The sequence below is a fragment of the Eleutherodactylus coqui genome, chromosome 5, assembly GCF_035609145.1.
Source record: "Eleutherodactylus coqui strain aEleCoq1 chromosome 5, aEleCoq1.hap1, whole genome shotgun sequence".
Classification (NCBI taxonomy): Eukaryota; Metazoa; Chordata; class Amphibia; order Anura; family Eleutherodactylidae; genus Eleutherodactylus; species Eleutherodactylus coqui.
In genome coordinates this window covers 134,127,927-134,145,222 of record NC_089841.1, presented here as the reverse complement: position 1 = coordinate 134,145,222, position 17,296 = coordinate 134,127,927, and the positions used below count along the sequence as shown (strand labels likewise).

The following is a 17,296-nucleotide window of genomic DNA, read 5'->3' as shown; positions in this document are numbered from 1 at the left end:
CTGTGAAGGGTTATACATCTTGGTATTATTTACAGCAGCCCAATATTACTTAATAGTACTTTAAGTGTCACAAATATCCAGCAGGTGCCACTATCTTGAATACATAAAGACCTGGGCAAGCTATGTATTAGTAGTTGGTCTGCCCTACTTCTTCACTGGTGTCCTCCCTGTCAGTACAGATTCTTTCAAGGAGGAGATGGGCTGCTGTGTAGTTGTCTTGAGTATTGCAGACCTACCAGTCAGTGTTGAAGCCAAAGGTTTGTAATTTTTAGATATTTAAATGTAAAAATGTTAAAGTTTCTGAAAACAGATCTCTTGCAATTTACACATAAAAACACACAAAAAAACTCTCTCCCTGAGCACGTGGTGATGGCAAAATCCATAGAGGAGTTTAAGAGGGAACTAGATGCCTTTCTAGAGTACTACGATATTACAGGATATAGACATTAAATAACCAGCGGAGTTGTTGATTCGGGTCTTGGAGCTAGGTAGGAATTTTCAAACGTTGATCCAGGGATTGTTCTGACTGCTATGGAGTCGGGAAGTGTCAATACTGGTGTTACTCTATTTAATAGCATACTAGATAGACTATTAAAAAGCAATATAGTAAGTCAACAATTTTGACTTCATCTCCTTTTACTGCATGTTTTGCACAGTGCTGGATTGGAGTTACTTGGGCTAACTAGAGTAAATTATTCTGATAACCTACTCTTCATCTATACAGAACGTGCATATTCATCACTGTATTCCGAGTATGCTTGGAGTGTGGAAAACCCTAAAAAACAGGACTGAGGAGAGGTGGAATGGGAGGGATTGAGGGAGCTGACAGCAGTCACTGCTCGGTACTACAGTCCTGGTTTCTATGTTTTCCATTCTGGGAATGCATCGATGAACATGTGCATGTCCACTTTTAAATACATCGTAAATGTTAGTGATATTACACACAGGATCTAATCAATAACCTCTAATAGGTTATTTGTGAATCTTCCCATAAAAAAGCTCCAACTGGCAAGGGATTGGCCCCAATTTTAGCTGCAAATGGTATTCTCTTTTTCTGGACCTCAGTGGCCCACTAGCTTGCCAAGCCTGCACACACCAGAGGATCCTCTAGTACCATGGGGGTTCAGTACAACTCTAGTTTCAGGTGATACTCATTCTTACTTATGAATAAAAATGGTCTTTAGTAGAAATGATTAACATTCTTGTAATATACCCCATTTCCTGGCATCTGAATGATATTCTGGAAAATGTTGTGATGCTGTATTTCACAGCCTGTGCAGGTGCGGACATGGTTGATCGTCATACTACTACTATGTTCTGCTTGTGGACATTCCATCTCATGGTTCCTTTCAATGACAAAGTGTAATATGAATTATGTTAGATTAATTCCAAGCCTATTCATATGACACCAATGTCTGTTTTTTGACTTTGCAGAGGACAAGAGTGGGGGGCCACTAATGGGGGCTATAAATTCCTTAATTTACACAAGACAACTGTAGAGATGCATTGTGTGCTGCTGTTGGGAACATACCAGGACAGTTATTTTCTCACATTAGTCAGGGATTTCATGAGGCTTGATGAAGTTTCTCAAAGAATGCAAACAATTTGTCTATGAAATTTCAAGTCCGTTGTGTAGGCCCACCTGTTTTGGCTTTGGAAAAGTTACAAAAACTCAAAAGGTTATGCTGTCTGCCATACAATATTGAGGTTTCATGGCTTAATTCCAAGGGGATTGTTAGCAGTGAATAACAGGATTGTTGACAGTGTAAGGCATTATAACATATATGGTACATATAAGCCTCTTCTAGGGTTACACATACAGTAAAACCTATCACAGATATTGCGATATATGATGAACTTGTAAACTTTATAGCATAGTAAGTACAAAATAATTTGTGTATTTGTTAGCAACTTTCTGAAATACAGCTAAATAAGAAAAATAAAGTACTGTGTAGATGTTTTCCAAGATATATATTGCAGCGTAATATAAATGTAATGGTTTTGTCTTTTACTCTTTATTGCAATTTTACAAATATTTAACATTAATAAAGATTTACATGATATTAAATACACACTATTTTGATATAATACATTTGATACAATATGTACTGGAGTCACATCCTAACTCATGTGATATACAGTATGAACTAAAGAGTGTAGTGTGCCAATGGGACCACTGTGCTGCAAAGCATGTGTATTTGTCCCTTTATGTATGGTTCTATATTCTTCCAATCTCACCACCTTAAAGGGTCGGCTAGGACCTTTACTGTTGATGACCTATTCACAGAAGAGGTCATGAATATTTCATCGACTAAATCCGTTGCTCAAGATCCTTACTGATCAGCTGATCCACAGGCCCGCTGTCAGTGTTGACAGTGCTGGGAGAAAATAGTGCTGACTGTATTGCAGTGGCCTAGTTTGGTACTACAGGCACAACTCCCATTCAATTCATGCACTGAATTTGTGCACTGAGCTGATTTCTAGAGGAAGCCAACAGTTTCATTCCCACTGCTTAGTATTACAGGCCAGGTTCCATTCATTCAATAGGAACTTGGCCTGCAATACCAAGCTTGGCCACTGCAGTGGTAACAGAGTAATCGTCTTCCTACAGAAATCAGGTCAGTGCATGAGCGCATCAACCGAGAGAGCAGTTAATCTGGAGATACATTGCAATGGACCCACACTGATCTATTGATAGCTTGTCCTGAGGATAGACCATAAGTAATTTACAACAGGACAACCTCTGTAAGTTAGTAAATAGTCACGAGATGCCTTTTCTATTTTTTCTACAGATGATAATATAAGTCCAGACTAGATAAACCATATGGTCATTTACTGAAATCAAACTTCTGTTTCTATGATCAAGTTTAGAATTTTTTAAATAGATATATTGTGCACTATGTTATGGTTATTTTGCTGAATTTAAAAAACTTTTGTATGTGCATCTTAATCAAAATGGCTGAATCATTTGAGAGCTCTTTCATATGGTTCCTAAGATGATGTTTTTACAGAGTAGGTTGCCAAGTCTTTCCCTAACCCTCCCTATTTGTCCAGGCTTGGGACTGGCGTATAGGGATGACTCCTGCATGGCTGGAGGATAGTGCAAACCACCATTCTCCCCATTGCCATGTATGGATGTGAAAGATGGACTGTGAAAAAAGCTGGTAGGAGGATTGATACATTTGAGCTGTGGTGCTGGCGAAAGCTGCTGCGTATGCCCTGGATGGCGAGAGTAACAAACAGAGAAGTCCTGAATCGTATAAGACCCAATATATCACTGAGGGGTAAGATGGCCAGACTCAGGCTCACATATTTTGGCCATGTAATGCGAGCAGAAACGCTAGGAAAATTTATAATGCTTGGACAGATCAATGGCAAATAGAAACCTAGCCGCCAAAGGATACAATGGCTGATACAGGCATGGATATCACACAACTGAAAGAAGCAGTGCAAAACCAAAAAACATGGAAGAAGCTCGCCTTTAGGGTCACTGAGGGTCGTGAATGACTAAACGGCTAACAGCAACAATCAAAATGGCTACTCGTGAATATTAACTTGAGCTTTCAATGTTTGCATTCCTTTTATTATATGTAACTTAGTAGGCACAGTATATGTTAATAGCCTTTCATGTGATCTCCAATAATGCAACAAGTAACACGAATTGTAATTGGTTACAGCCATCAATGACACTCCACTCTATAGACTCCTACAGGGGGGCTGGGAAAAAGAGAAATTCCACCATTGTTTCTTCATTTCATTTTTATGGAGTTGAGCATGCAGAATAAATAATATGATAACTTTATTCTCTGGGTCAGCACGATTCCAGCGATACCAAGATTCTGCAGTTTTTTTTAATATTTTGCTATTTTTGTACACCGAAAACATTTTTTTATGATTTGCTTTTATATGACTCTATGCCAAGAGCCATAACATTTTTATTTTTCTATCAACAGTCCTCAATGAGGACTTGTTTTTTGATCACTTTCTACTCCTTTTTTGTGAATAAAACATGCAAAATTGCTATTTTCGCCACGTCTTTTATTTATTTATTTCACGGCTTGCACCATATGGGTTAAATAGCAGCATAGCACTGTAGAAAGGTATCAGAATAAGGCCCCTTAAAGGGTTTGTCTTTGTTAAAGGAAACCCCTGTTAACAGGTCCTCTATGGTATAACATAATAAGTGCTTCCAAGGATGAGTGACAAACAATTTATGATTAGGGAAATTATTGACACCACTTTTCTAGCATACATTTATTCCCTTCACCAGTTTAACAACCTTAAAAGCCACCCATAATCCACCGCTGGCTCCGGTCTCCCTGTGACGTCACTTTGCTACGGGCAGCAGCCAATGATAGCACTCAGTGATCACGGCTGAGCCCTGTCATTGGCTGCTACAGAAGGTTTACAGAATTCACAGTTGCCTGTAAACAGACAATGGAGACCAGAGCCAGGAGTTGAGGAAAAATGGGGGGAGGCGGGTGAGTAATTGCTGATTTCTTATTTTATAGAATGGGGGACCTAATGACAGGTGTTTCCTTTAACTCTGACAACCCCTTTAATGATCACAGTAATATTGGTGGCCTTTAAGGGGGTGAAACTGGAGAAGGAAACCAACATATGCTAGAAAGGTGGTGTCAACAATTTCTCTGATTTCCCCACATTGTTTGCGTATGTCTACTCATCTGAGCAAGCACTCTTTGGGGGCTAATATACTTTTGGAGATAATGTACAATATAATAAAAAAAGCCTTTGGTTTTATAATAAAAATGAAAATGTTTTATTCTGTTGTATACATTATATTTCATGCAATTCCCGCCATATCCCCGTCACTTGATGATTAGTTGTGTTGTAATAGGCCTTTTTATGAATGGAATATTTTATCATTTAGTCTCTGAAAGTATTACTAAGCTCCCCCGCATCATTGGTGAGGTCATTTAAGAGGTGGGTGGCTCTTGTTGATCACTCCCTTTGGCTATTATGGAGTTATCAATGAGTACATTGTAGGGCTCTGCCTCACACTTAAGAGGATTGGAACATTCTGTTCATGTCTCTTTGCTGGAAAACACTCAGAGTAATGAAGATGAAATGGATTAGAGATGGGGTGCAGATATAAGATGAGCCAGTATCTTGATTGAATAACCACTGATTGTCCTTTCTTATATTTCAGTGGCGCAGAACCAGAATGTTAAATGTCTGTGTTTGAGTAGAGCTTGCCCAGCACTGTACAATTGCCAAAGTCCTGCCAAACAAGTTTAGTTTGTTAAGCTTTGTTAGTTACTGCCCACACCAGTGAACATGCTGAAAAATAGAAGCTTTCTCAATAGCTCAACACATACAAACAAAAGGCTTCCTAAATGTTATAGCGCTACAGGCTTTTACTGTCTCACGAATGCTCACTTGTGGGGTTATCATGAGAAATATCCGGGCGTGATATGGATAAATAGTTAGACCCCTGAGCTTCCTATCAGTCCATCAACCTCCGTTGTGTAGCTAATTGCATAAATTGGGACTGTTCCTGGTACCTGAAGGTGGGCCGTTACATTTCTTCTCAAGTACAGTGACCCACTGATTTTGAAATGAAGGGGAATAATATGATATTTATGCAGCCTACCAGGCCAATACATATACGAAGAAGGAAGAGAACACTAATTTTGGTTTCAAACATTTACACTCAGTAGCCCCTTACACAGACAGAAAATCAGAAACAAACGTTTGTCCAAACATTAATTCACCCTATAAATACCCTTATAGAAAATACTGGACGCCATTTTGGCGACCAGGTTTACACATCATAGCCTATTAAGTAGGGCCTTTCATTGTAAGAGGGTAAAGAATACATGGTTACGAACAGGTGAATTTGGGTCCCTTAGTTGCCTAGGTCCCAGATGGCAGCACATCCGTGTATGAAAAAAAATCTGTTTAAGGCCTCTTCCCCACGGGCGACAGTGATATCGCTGCTATGTACAAACAATTTTGTAGCGTCAGTGATGCTTTTTTCTTGGGAAAAATGTAGCATCGTGTCATGGCTACCCGCGATTTTGTAGCGAGAAAGTTAATAGGACTTTCTAATGTTTAAAAAAAATTCACATCGCATCGTACGAAAATTGCAAGTTCGTGCTATGCAATGGAATTCACAAGGAGGCTCCTTAGGGAAACATGGGCTACAAAAAATTGCAAATCGCAGCTGTATAGAGCATGCCGCCATTTTGTATTGTCGCAATGTAGCAGCCTACAAAACATCACTCGTGTGCATGGGCTAGATCTACATACATACGATTTGTAGCACCGTCGCATTGCGAGAAAATCGCCTATGTGGAAGCGGCCTAAAGGGTTGCTACTATACTTTATGCCACACATAGCTTCTTCTTTTTATGTGGTGTCATTTAAAGTGTCAAAGAAAAAAGAATGTAAAAATATATTTGTATGCCAACATTCAGGTGATCTTGCAAATGTTTAGTACAAAATTGGAAATATAAGTAGAGTGATTTCATTCCCAATTAATTTCTCCTTTTTCATATTTTTTTTTAATCTCACCTTTTGTTGAAGATTTCACAGTTTAGGAGGGATGGAAATACATAAAACGTATAGTAATAAATGCTGTAGTTAGAGATGAGTGAGCACCCAAATGCTCGAGTCCGCGTTATTCGATTAAGCTTTTTGTAAAATTTGAGAGCTCTACTCGAGTAACGAACCCCATTGACTACAATGGGAGACTCGAGCATATTTGTATGTGGGACGCCGGGTGCCAAGTTTTTTTTTTTTCTCTTTCCCTCTCCCCCTCCCCCCTTCCCCCTCCCTCTTCCTCCCCCCTTCCCCCTCCCCTTCTTCCTCCCCCTCTCTCTCTCCCTCTCCTCCTGCCAGACCAAAAAATTTGCCAATGACGCGTGCTGCAACGCGGCGGGGAGGAGCCAAAATGGGCACGTCACAGTGGGGAGGGGCAGGGTCAAACATGGCTTGATGCTCGTTCGAGTAACCATTGAGTACACTGAGGCCTTAGTCAGACGGGCGTTTTTAGCCGCGATTTGCGCATGCGTCCGGCGATTTTATAAAACCATTGCTTTGCAATGGTATCAGACACATGAGCGCTTTTTATGCGCTCGTCCGATAAATTATAGAACAGAAATCGCAGATCGCACCTATCTGCGATCTGCGATTCCTGTTCTCTTCTCTATATGCGCTCAATGGGGCCGGCGGCAGCAGCGCCGACCCCATAGAGAACATATAGAAGACAAATCATTCTTCTCTGCCACAGCTGTAACAGCTGTGACAGAGAAGAACAATGTTTGCCCATTGAATTCAATGGAGCCGGCAATATAGCCGCTCCATTGAAAGCAATGGGCTGCCGGCGTGCGCGGGGTGAATTGTCGGGAAGGGCTTAAATATATAAGCCCTTCCCTGCAATTCATCCTAAAATGTGTTAAAATAAAAAAAAATTGTATACTCACCTTTCCGCTGCAGCCGGAGTCCAGCCGCGGCCGCTGTCAGTTCTCCTGAACTGCTTCTCGGCACTATTCAGCCGGTGGGGCTTTAAAATCCCCGCCTGCTGAATGATCTGCCTCTGATTGGTCACAGCCCTGACCAATCAGAGGCAGGTTTCACTCACACACCCATTCATGAATTCATGAATGGGTGAGTGACTGCTGCCTCTCAGCGCTGAGCCAATCAGGGGCAGGTCTGACTCACATCCATTCATGAATTCATGAATGGGTGTGAGTGAGACATGCCTCTGATTGGCTCAGCGCTGAGCCAATCAGGGGGCAGGTCTGACTCACACCCCCTTCACACCCACTGCAGGACGGCCGCGCGGAGCTCCGGCTGCCGGGAGAAGGTGAGTATATATATATATTTTTTATTTTTACACATTTTAGGATGAATTGCAGGGAAGGGCTTATATATTTAAGCCCTTCCCGACAATTCATCCCGGGCTCGCCCGCAGCGCATTGCTTTAAATGGAGCCGGCTCTATTGCCGTCTCCATTGAATGCAATGCGCTGGACAGCTCCGGCCTGTTTCTAATGAAACGCGGCTAGGAGCAGATTTTCGGGCGATTTGCGGGCGACTTGCGCGCATCGGTCACGCGATTTGCGGATGCGCATCCGTCATGCGATCCGCAAATCGCGTGAAAAAACGCCCGTGTGACTAAGGCCTAATACTCGAACGAGCATCAAGCTCGGCAAAGTATGCTCGCTCAACTCTAGTTGTGCTGACAATAACTCTAGTTACATGTATAGCAAACTTAAAGATTGTCAGTCTAACAAACTATGTTCTTTTTAAAGACATATACAGTCAATTCAGCCTATTGTACTGCAACGTTGATCCAGAGGAAGGCAAAAAAAGGAAGTAGAAACCAATTTTCCTTATTTTAAGGGAACAAAATCCTTCCCATCTACAAATCTAGTAATCAGAATAATTCCTGGATATATGTAATATTGCTGCACTCAAGAAAGACATTCAGGTCCCTCTTGTACTCTTTTAGTGGGTTCACCATCACTAAGCCCTTAGGCAGGAATTTTAACTATTATTTTGAATGGAAGTTGGGAAAACATTCATATAAAGGAGGTTTAAGCAGAAAGAGGGGGAGAGTGGGGGAGTGGCAAACAAAGGGGTAGGACAACCTATAGATCACACATTGATAGCCTATCCTATCAAAGTTAAAACTTGTTAAACTCTTCAAGATGACACAATAATATGTAAGTTAGAAATACAAAGGAAACATGAGCCTTGATCAGAAATTAAGAATCATATTTCTCTTTTCAGATAATACTTTGGGCATTGTCCTTGGATGTGTATTTGGATTCTTAACCCTCTTAATCCTCTTAAAGGGGTTGTCCCGCGCCGAAACGGGTTTTTTTTTTTTTCAACCCCCCCCCCCGTTCGGCGCGAGACAACCCCGATGCAGGGAGGTAAAGAAAGCTCACCGGAGCGCTTACCTGAATCCCCGCGCTCCGGTGACTTCTCTACTCACCGCTGAAGATGGCCTCTTCCTCCGTGGACCGCAGCTCTTCTGTGCGGTCCACTGCCGATTCCAGCCTCCTGATTGGCTGGAATCGGCACGTGACGGGGCGGAGCTACACGGAGCTACACGGAGCCCCATAGAAGACTGCAGAAGACCCGGACTGCGCAAGCGCGGCTAATTTGGCCATCGGAGGGCGAAAATTAGTCGGCACCATGGAGACGAGGACGCCAGCAACGGAACAGGTAAGTATAAAACTTTTTATAACTTCTGCATGGCTCATAATTAATGCACAATGTACATTACAAAGTGCATTATTATGGCCATGCAGAAGTGTACAGACCCACTTGCTGCCTCGGGACAACCCCTTTAATATTGATTGCACTACATGAAAAAAAGCACAGCAAGTAAGTTGCTCAACATTAATTGTATTCAAGGATGAAAATGTTATTGGAAATAATTTTTTTTATTTTAATGTTATTCACTCGGCAAATGTAACTAATGTCCCTTTTACATGGGATGACAATTGGCTAAACGACTGCACAAGCGCTGACGTCACGGCTAAGGTCGTTAGCACTCATGCAGAGCATTTACACTGACAGACTTCCCTGCTGGATTGCGGGCTTATCGCTAGGTTCTCCTTCCATGTGAACTGCTGCGCAGAGAGCATTTACACATAATGAGAAGCCAGCGATCCTGCAATAGTTTTTATGCTGACTGAAAGTGAGCAATAATGACTTACGGATGGATAATGAGCGTTTTTTTTTTTTGCATTTACACTACACGATTATCGTTCAAATGTGTTTGTTTGAATGAATTTTGAGCTATAATTATGTGTAAATGGACCTTAAGGGTAAAACAGAGAAGAGTCAAAATTCTCTGGATAATCCCACTTCTAGCCGTTTTGCCGCAGGAAGTAGACAGCTTCCTACATTGTCACTTATATAAGACTCTGCCCATAGTACTATCCTAGCAACTGAACGATGTATGAAGCGTTCTGCTTTCTGCTGCAAAAAAGTGGGACAACCCCTCTAAGGCTAAACTACAAGATGTGTCCACACTTAGGGCTTATTCAGACGGGCGTATATCGGCTGGGTTTTCATGCCTGGCCAATATACGCTGTCCCTCCCACTCACCAGCTCTCCCCTCCGAGCGGTTTGCAATGGGAGTGGTTAGGATGGGGGCGGAGCTAAGCTCCCACCCCTCCCCGCCCCTTGTCCATAGCCAGCAATGGGAGTGTGTCCCGCCCCCTCCCATTGCAAACGCAGTAGTGAAGAAGAGAGGCAGATAGTCGGTGGGGGGGGGGAGGGAAGGGGGACTGCTCAGATAGAAGCGTATATTGGTCAGCCGTGAAAACGCTGCCCAATATACGCTCTTGGGAATAAGCCCTTAAACTGGACTTTAGCTCAATACATCCAGAGATTTGTGGCGCAACATAAAAAAATATGTATATGTCGAATGGATGCCTTTGACTGATGCCATCGTTTGGAAATCCTTCACCAATAAGCTTCCATGTTAAACAAAAAATTCTACATTTAATGTCTACATTTGTACTAGATGGCATGAGATTATATTGTTTGTGTGTCATGAGAAATTCCCGTTCTTCAAGCAACCCTCTGATTTTAGGACAAAATTCTGTCCTGTGAAAGGAGGGCGGAGGAGGTATAACTGCAGTTCACTGTGTCAGCCGTTGTTTGGTTCTGTCAGTCCCAGATGCCGCTTTTGGGCTGCCAAGATGGCCCCTGACCTTTTCTACTTACACTATGCACTGTACTGTGAGCAGACAGCAATGATCACGTTAACAGCGCTGGTGATCACAAAGATGGTATAAGGAATTGGAATTTGTAGTCCTAAGACTACCAATGCACTATGGATGATTAGGCCATCTTGGCTGCCAGAAAATGGGACCCAAAACCAGCTGAACCAAACAATAGCCAACAAAATCAACTACACAGAATTTTATCCCAAAACTAGATGGTCGCTTTCATGAAATTGAAGTCAAGATAATGGTGGACACATCTGTAAACCCATACCCTAAAATGTTTTGCTTACTGAGGTTATTACACTGTGGAACCACTTTAGCTGGCTGTCCCAATGACTGTCTATGACACATAGACAGTAATGAATTTTTATCCTTGACTGACAAATTATTGAATCTACTGGGGGGGAAAAAATATTTCAGTTTGTGACCCTGCAATAACATTATTGTATTAGGAGGATGATTATTTACTACAGTTTTCCCCCATTTTACAGACAAAGGCAGAGTGATAGCTAAAGAAGCTCTACAGTACAAAATGAGGCCCCAGTGATTGTAAAGAAAATTTACCTGGGATTAACTGCAGTCTAATCAGAATTTTAAAGGGGTTAGACAACTCCTTTGCATGAGCCCTGTTAGGGACATTTTGTATGGGATGGAATAGGCCACATGATGCACCACAAACTGCTGTAAATTCCACACCCAAATTCACAGGCTAGCTGTGGATTTTGATAGGGAATCGAAAATTGCTTAATACCTGCCTGCAATTCCGCATCAAAATCCGCAGTAAAACCTGTGGATTTTGGTGTGGAATTCCGCAGCTGGGGATTTGGATGTGCCCTGCAGTGTAATGCCATATTGTGTGAAGAGGGTGCCTTAGTGTATAAGAATGTAATGGGAAGCCTCCACTAATGACCAGAGCAGAGAGGGGCTCTAGAACATCATAGGGAGGAGGATTCATATGAGCATGACAACCCCTTAAAGGGGTTGTCTCGCGGCAGCAAGTGGGGTTAAGCACTTCTGTATGGCCATGTTAATGCACTTTGTAATATACATCGTGCATTAAATATGAGCCATACAGAAGTTATTCACTTACCTTCCCTGCGCTGGCGTCCCCGTCTCCATGGCTCCATCTAACTTCAGCGTCTAATCGCCCGATTAGACGCGCTTGCGCAGAAGGGTCTTCTGCCTTTGGCTCGGTCTGGCACGAGCTGCGTTCTGGCTCCGCCCCCTTCTACGCGTCATCGCGCAGCTCCGCCCCGTCACGTGTGCCGATTCCAGCCAATCAGGAGGCTGGAATCGGCACACGTGATGGGGCGGAGCTACGCGATGCCGCGTAGAAGGGGGGGGAGCCAGAACTCCGCTGCTGCCGGACAGACCCGAAGGCAGAAGACCCTTCTGCGCAAGCGCGTCTAATCGGGCGATTAGACGCTGAAATTAGACAGAGCCATGGAGACGGGGACGCCAGCGCAGGGAAGCTAAGTGAATAACTTCTGTATGGCTCATATTTAATGCATGATGTATATTACAAAGTGCATTAATATGGCCATACAGAAGTGCTTAACCCCACTTGCTTTCGCGAGACAACCCCTTTAAGTTTGATCAATTTAAAATGTTATTCATGCTCCTTGAATATGGGTTTTCACAACCATGTTTTTTATGGTCAGAGGTTGTCTTTATGTTCAGGTAGCCTTTATAGAACTGGAGTTACAGCCGTTTGAATGCAAGTCGAGAATACTAAATTTACAGCTGTCATTTTTTAGTGTGTGTGCAGAGGAGAGAGGGAGGAGCAGGCCAGACCATCAGCAACAGAGAAGCTCCATGATTCTTCTCTATATCTCACTGTGACAGTGGAGGGGGGTCATGATTTTTTGCTCATGTTATCACCACCCTCAATCAGAGAGCACATTTGCTCTCTGATTGTCACTTATGGGTTTTCTTTCCTATAAAAGGAGTGAAATGATACAGACTTCTCATATAATCACTCCTCTACACTGTTTAACCATGCAGATGCTGAAATCATTGCTGGCATCTTAATGTTTTTACAGGAAAAAAAATTCCCTTACACAATATTGAAAAAACCATAGCTATAATTATCTCCACATCCATAACAATTTGTACTATAAAAATATTACATTATTTATCAAGTAAAGAAAATTTAATTAAAAAAAATATATAAATCCAAAAGCAATTTTCTTCCTTTCCCTAAACAGAAATAAAAAATGGTACATATATCAAAAGGGCACCAATATGAACTACAATTTGTCCCCAAAAATTGGCATGATACAGTTCTGTCAACTAAAAAATAAAAATGCTCTGTTTCTGGAATATGAAAATTAAAATCACAGAAGTGAGAAAAAAAAATGTACAAAGACAAATCACAGAAAAAACCTCACAAATGCACCATCTGATAAACTGCAGGGCAGGCTCAATTACCATTAGACCCTAGTAGAATGCAGAAGGCCAGATTACAAGATGAGCAAGCTAAATGTTCAGTGCAGACTAATGTGCAGTCACCCAACTCAACCCAGCCCAGATTGGCTGTTAACAAACATATGATATGCAGGGCAACCCACCGAATTATCATGGCGTCATTAATAGGTTGCTGGTCTGCATGGTGAACTACATATATCAGAATGGTCTGGCACCCTGTATCCACTATGTGTGGGAGTTTACACCAAGCATCCATCCCCCTCATTATCAAGAGGCAGTGTGAGTGGGTGTTTTATCGGTGTCCTGCACAGGTGTTATTGGCTCCTCCATTTGGTAGTCAGCTACCTGCATGGTGAGAGGATGCATCTATATGCACTCCTCAGTCAGTAACGGACATTTTCTGTGATTGTTTTTAATTCTTGATTTCCCCTTCTGTGATGCATTAACAAACATAGGGTGCATTCACACGAACGTATATCAGCTTGGTTTTCAGGCCGAGCCGATATACGTCATCCTCATCTGCAGGGGGGGGGGGGTAAGGATGGAAGAGCCATGAGCAGGAACTGAGCTCCCGCCCCCTCTCTGCCTCCTCTCCTCCCCTCTGCACTATTTGCAATGGGGAGAGGTGCTAATTCTCGGAAATTAGCCCCACCCCTTCCCGCCTCCTGTCATTGCAAATAGTGCAGAGGGGCAGAGAGGAGGCAGAGAGGGGGCGGGAGCTCAGTTCCTGCTCCTGGCTCTTCCATCCCCCCCCCCCTGCAGATGAGGATGACGTATATCGGCTCGGCGTGAAAACCGAGGACATATATCAGCTCGGTTTTCACGCCGAGCCGATATACGTCCGTGTGAATCCAGCCATAGTCTGCACATGTGAACTGATACCAATATTGCAACACACATAAAAAGTATTTTTGTATAACCTTAATTTCAAAAAGGTTGGGACACTGTGTAAAATATAAATAAATGTTAAGGAAAAAAAGAATGCAATGATTTGGAAATCTCATATAACCATATTTTATTCACAATAGAACACAGAACACATATCAGACGGTAAAAGTGAGACATTTTTCCGTTTAGAAATTGATAGCAGCAACATATCTCACAAACGTTGGGCTGGGGCCATGTCTACCATTATGTGGCATCTCCTCCTCTCTTTACAACAGTCTGTAAGCATGTGGGAAGTGAGGAGACCAAGTGCTGGAGTTTTGGGAAAGGAATGCTGTCCTATTCTTATCTGATGTAGGATTCCAGCTGCTCCTGGGTCGTCTTTGCAGGATTTTTCGCTTCATAATGCGCCAAATGTTTTCTATTGGTGAAAGGTCTGGATTGTCATGCAACAGTATACAGATTATATATCAAATCATCTGAAGCAAAATGGGGAACCCATTCCTATACTTTATTTTAACGTAAATACACTAATTTTCTAAATGAAGAACAATAACTTTTTAAAAAACTTTTTTTTTCAACTATTTGTAGACATTACCCCTAACAAAAAAAACTGAAAAAATTTCAGTGGAAAAAAAAGTATTAAAAAAAACAGGGCGGCCATAAAACCACATAAAATCGTTAAAAAGAGTGTCTGGGCCTTTTAGGATCAAAACAGTCTAGTCCTTTAAGATGTTAAATAAAACTGTTGCCCCTGACATGTCCTACATCTGTAGCAGTTTATAATTCGTCTAGATTAGATCTCTTTAAACCAGTCAAAAAATATACATGGACTTGTTGATGCAGAAAGAACATAAAGTCCAGGAGTAAGGCTGCGGTAATGTGCTCAGTCCTCTGTGTGTCGCACTTTGAAAATAGTAGCCATAAACTTGAATGTTCAAGGTTCTTGGTCCTTCCTTCCCTTCGTCAGACATATAATTATCTAACTACCTTAGCGCATTCTAATTTGAGTCAGAAGCGAGCGCGATATGAAACATAAGCAATAACAATGATGAGAGGGTATAATGCATGTCCAGGGTGCTGTAATCTTTCACAGTTTGTTACGTGTGTAGAATCCCAACATCATCAAATTAAAGCTAGTGATTAATAACATGCCGCATCCTGGCAAAGTATCAAACCATAAATGTGCTCCTTCCTGAGCCTTGGATGACACAGGCAGTGTTACAAGATAACCTTCTACACATCCTATCATCTTCCTTAGCTGGCCCCCTTGCCAATAGCTAAATGTTTTAAACATGATAGGTGAGGTTCCTTCAACCTTTGGCTAAATATCAGCCTATTTTTAGAATTTCAAAGAGTAGAATTACTTAATTTTGTAACAAATGCTCCCAGTTAATGCGACCATTCATTGATAAAGTGAAGGGTAAAAGCTTTGCCGGTTGATATCCCATACCTATGAATTAAAGGGCATGTAGGAAAGGAATCCAGAATGTGTTTAAAATGACTGAGGCTTGTATACAGACATTTAAAAGGAGGTAATTGATATTCTGTCGCTGTGTTCAACACTTGTATTCTCAACTCCTGTGGTTTATACAATGTGACCTCCAGCTACCAAATGGATAGTAATAGAATAATTAGAAGCACTTGCAACTAATTATAGTGTGAAGCACAGCAGAGAGAATTTCAAAAGAGGCAATAAACAACCAGGTACAATCCGTACCTTATAAATATAGGTTTAAATGGCGTTCTGGACAAGTATTAGGATGTCACATGATTATTTCGAGTAACTACAAAAGTACATGACCTCAATGACCTTGAGGCTCCGTACGGCAATGCATTCAGGCTTTAGGGCTTCCTTGTATGGAGTTGCATGGCCCTTTATTGGGTGCTGTAAGTACAGGAAATGTTTTTTCCCTAAAATCTGTCACATCCAACAAGGATGGAACAGAAACCAAAATGACAAATAAGGACAAAAAATAAGATACACACTAGGATAAACCATGGACAAGGGTAGGAGCCTATCTTTAATCTTAAAATGGCCAAACTGCCCTGACATGGGTGACCCCGCAATAGAAATTTGGGGCTTCCCTGTTATGACCCTAGATGGAGTGAAAGACAAACACCTGGGATAGACCAGATAGAATAGACCTAGGGAACACACAGAGGAACACCTGACACAAGGTACAAATAGGAGTATAGCCACACAAGTAGACAGGAGTATAAACGGACGCTGAACTTGAGTCAGAACAACACACCAAAAAGTTACCTCTCCACTCCAACACTACACAGACCAGATATACAAAGGTACATAATAGTATAACCAACACTCTGTGCCAAAAGGAGTTGGTTAGTTGGTCTGTAACATCAGCCAGCCTATTAGTGCTGGACCTGAAGTGGAATGTTGTTCCCTAGGCATCCAGCGCCAAATGATACAACGTCTCCGCTGGCCCTATGTTTGCCACTTGATGCTTTCAGCGCTAGCCGTGCTGTGACAAAATCATTATTATATAGCAGATTACCTCTGTACATGCAGCATCCAATGGAGTATACCACAACGTTTTGTCTGATGGGTTTGTATGCAATCGCACATACAAATCACCAAATGTCTAATACCCAGTGTATAATCTATAACTATTGTTTTCTTGCAGGAAGAAAGAAATGAATGTTCCTTCAGTGAGTTTCCATCAAATTAAAGATGCATAAAGTCTATATGGAATGACAGAAGAGGAACTGCCTGAATGCCATACTTTATATACAATGTTCTGTTTTACAGAACTGTCACTGAAGAGAACCAAGGACCATGTTAATAAATGTCAAAATACAAAATCACATAGCAGACTACAGGTGTTAAAGAGTTATGTTGTGTCATATTTATAAGATATCCCCCTTAGGTTATGCCGCACCCCACCAGTCCACGTCTACAAAGAAAAGGGTTGCCATCATAATTACCGGCCTGGTGCGAGTCTGGAGAATTGAACATGCATTTGTTTCAGATCTAGATATTAAAGCCTCCATAGAAGGAGCAGTGTGGTGTGACTACTGAAGCTTCCTTACTGTAGAGACCGAGAAAGCCGGAATGACATGCGACATACTGTCCTCGGGTGCTTTTACACTGGTAGCATTAGCCCACAAGACGCACCGTAAATGTCACACGTAAATCTGCAGGCTAACTGCAGATTTTGATACAAAATTGGAAATAGCATAAATCTGCCTGCAATTCGGTATCAAAATCCGCAGTTAGTGTAGGGAGAATTTATGTGTTTATCA

General features: G+C 41.9%; 1 protein-coding gene across 3 annotated transcripts in view; it reads left to right on the top strand.

Annotated features, from left to right (window-relative positions):
- The window catches only part of LOC136627798 (uncharacterized), a 158,593-nt gene extending 141,725 nt beyond the window's left edge, over positions 1-16,868 (top strand). For 2 of the 3 annotated variants that reach the window (XM_066603194.1, XM_066603193.1), the window contains 3 exons: positions 8,760-8,822; positions 9,329-9,362; positions 16,678-16,868. In XM_066603194.1, coding sequence (XP_066459291.1) covers positions 8,760-8,822; positions 9,329-9,362; positions 16,678-16,732 — 152 coding nt within the window. In that variant the 3' untranslated portion in view covers positions 16,733-16,868. The remainder of the gene's footprint in view (positions 1-8,759; positions 8,823-9,328; positions 9,363-16,677) is intronic. The other variant, XM_066603196.1, reaches the window with a different exon arrangement.
- Positions 16,869-17,296: the final 428 nt, after the last annotated feature.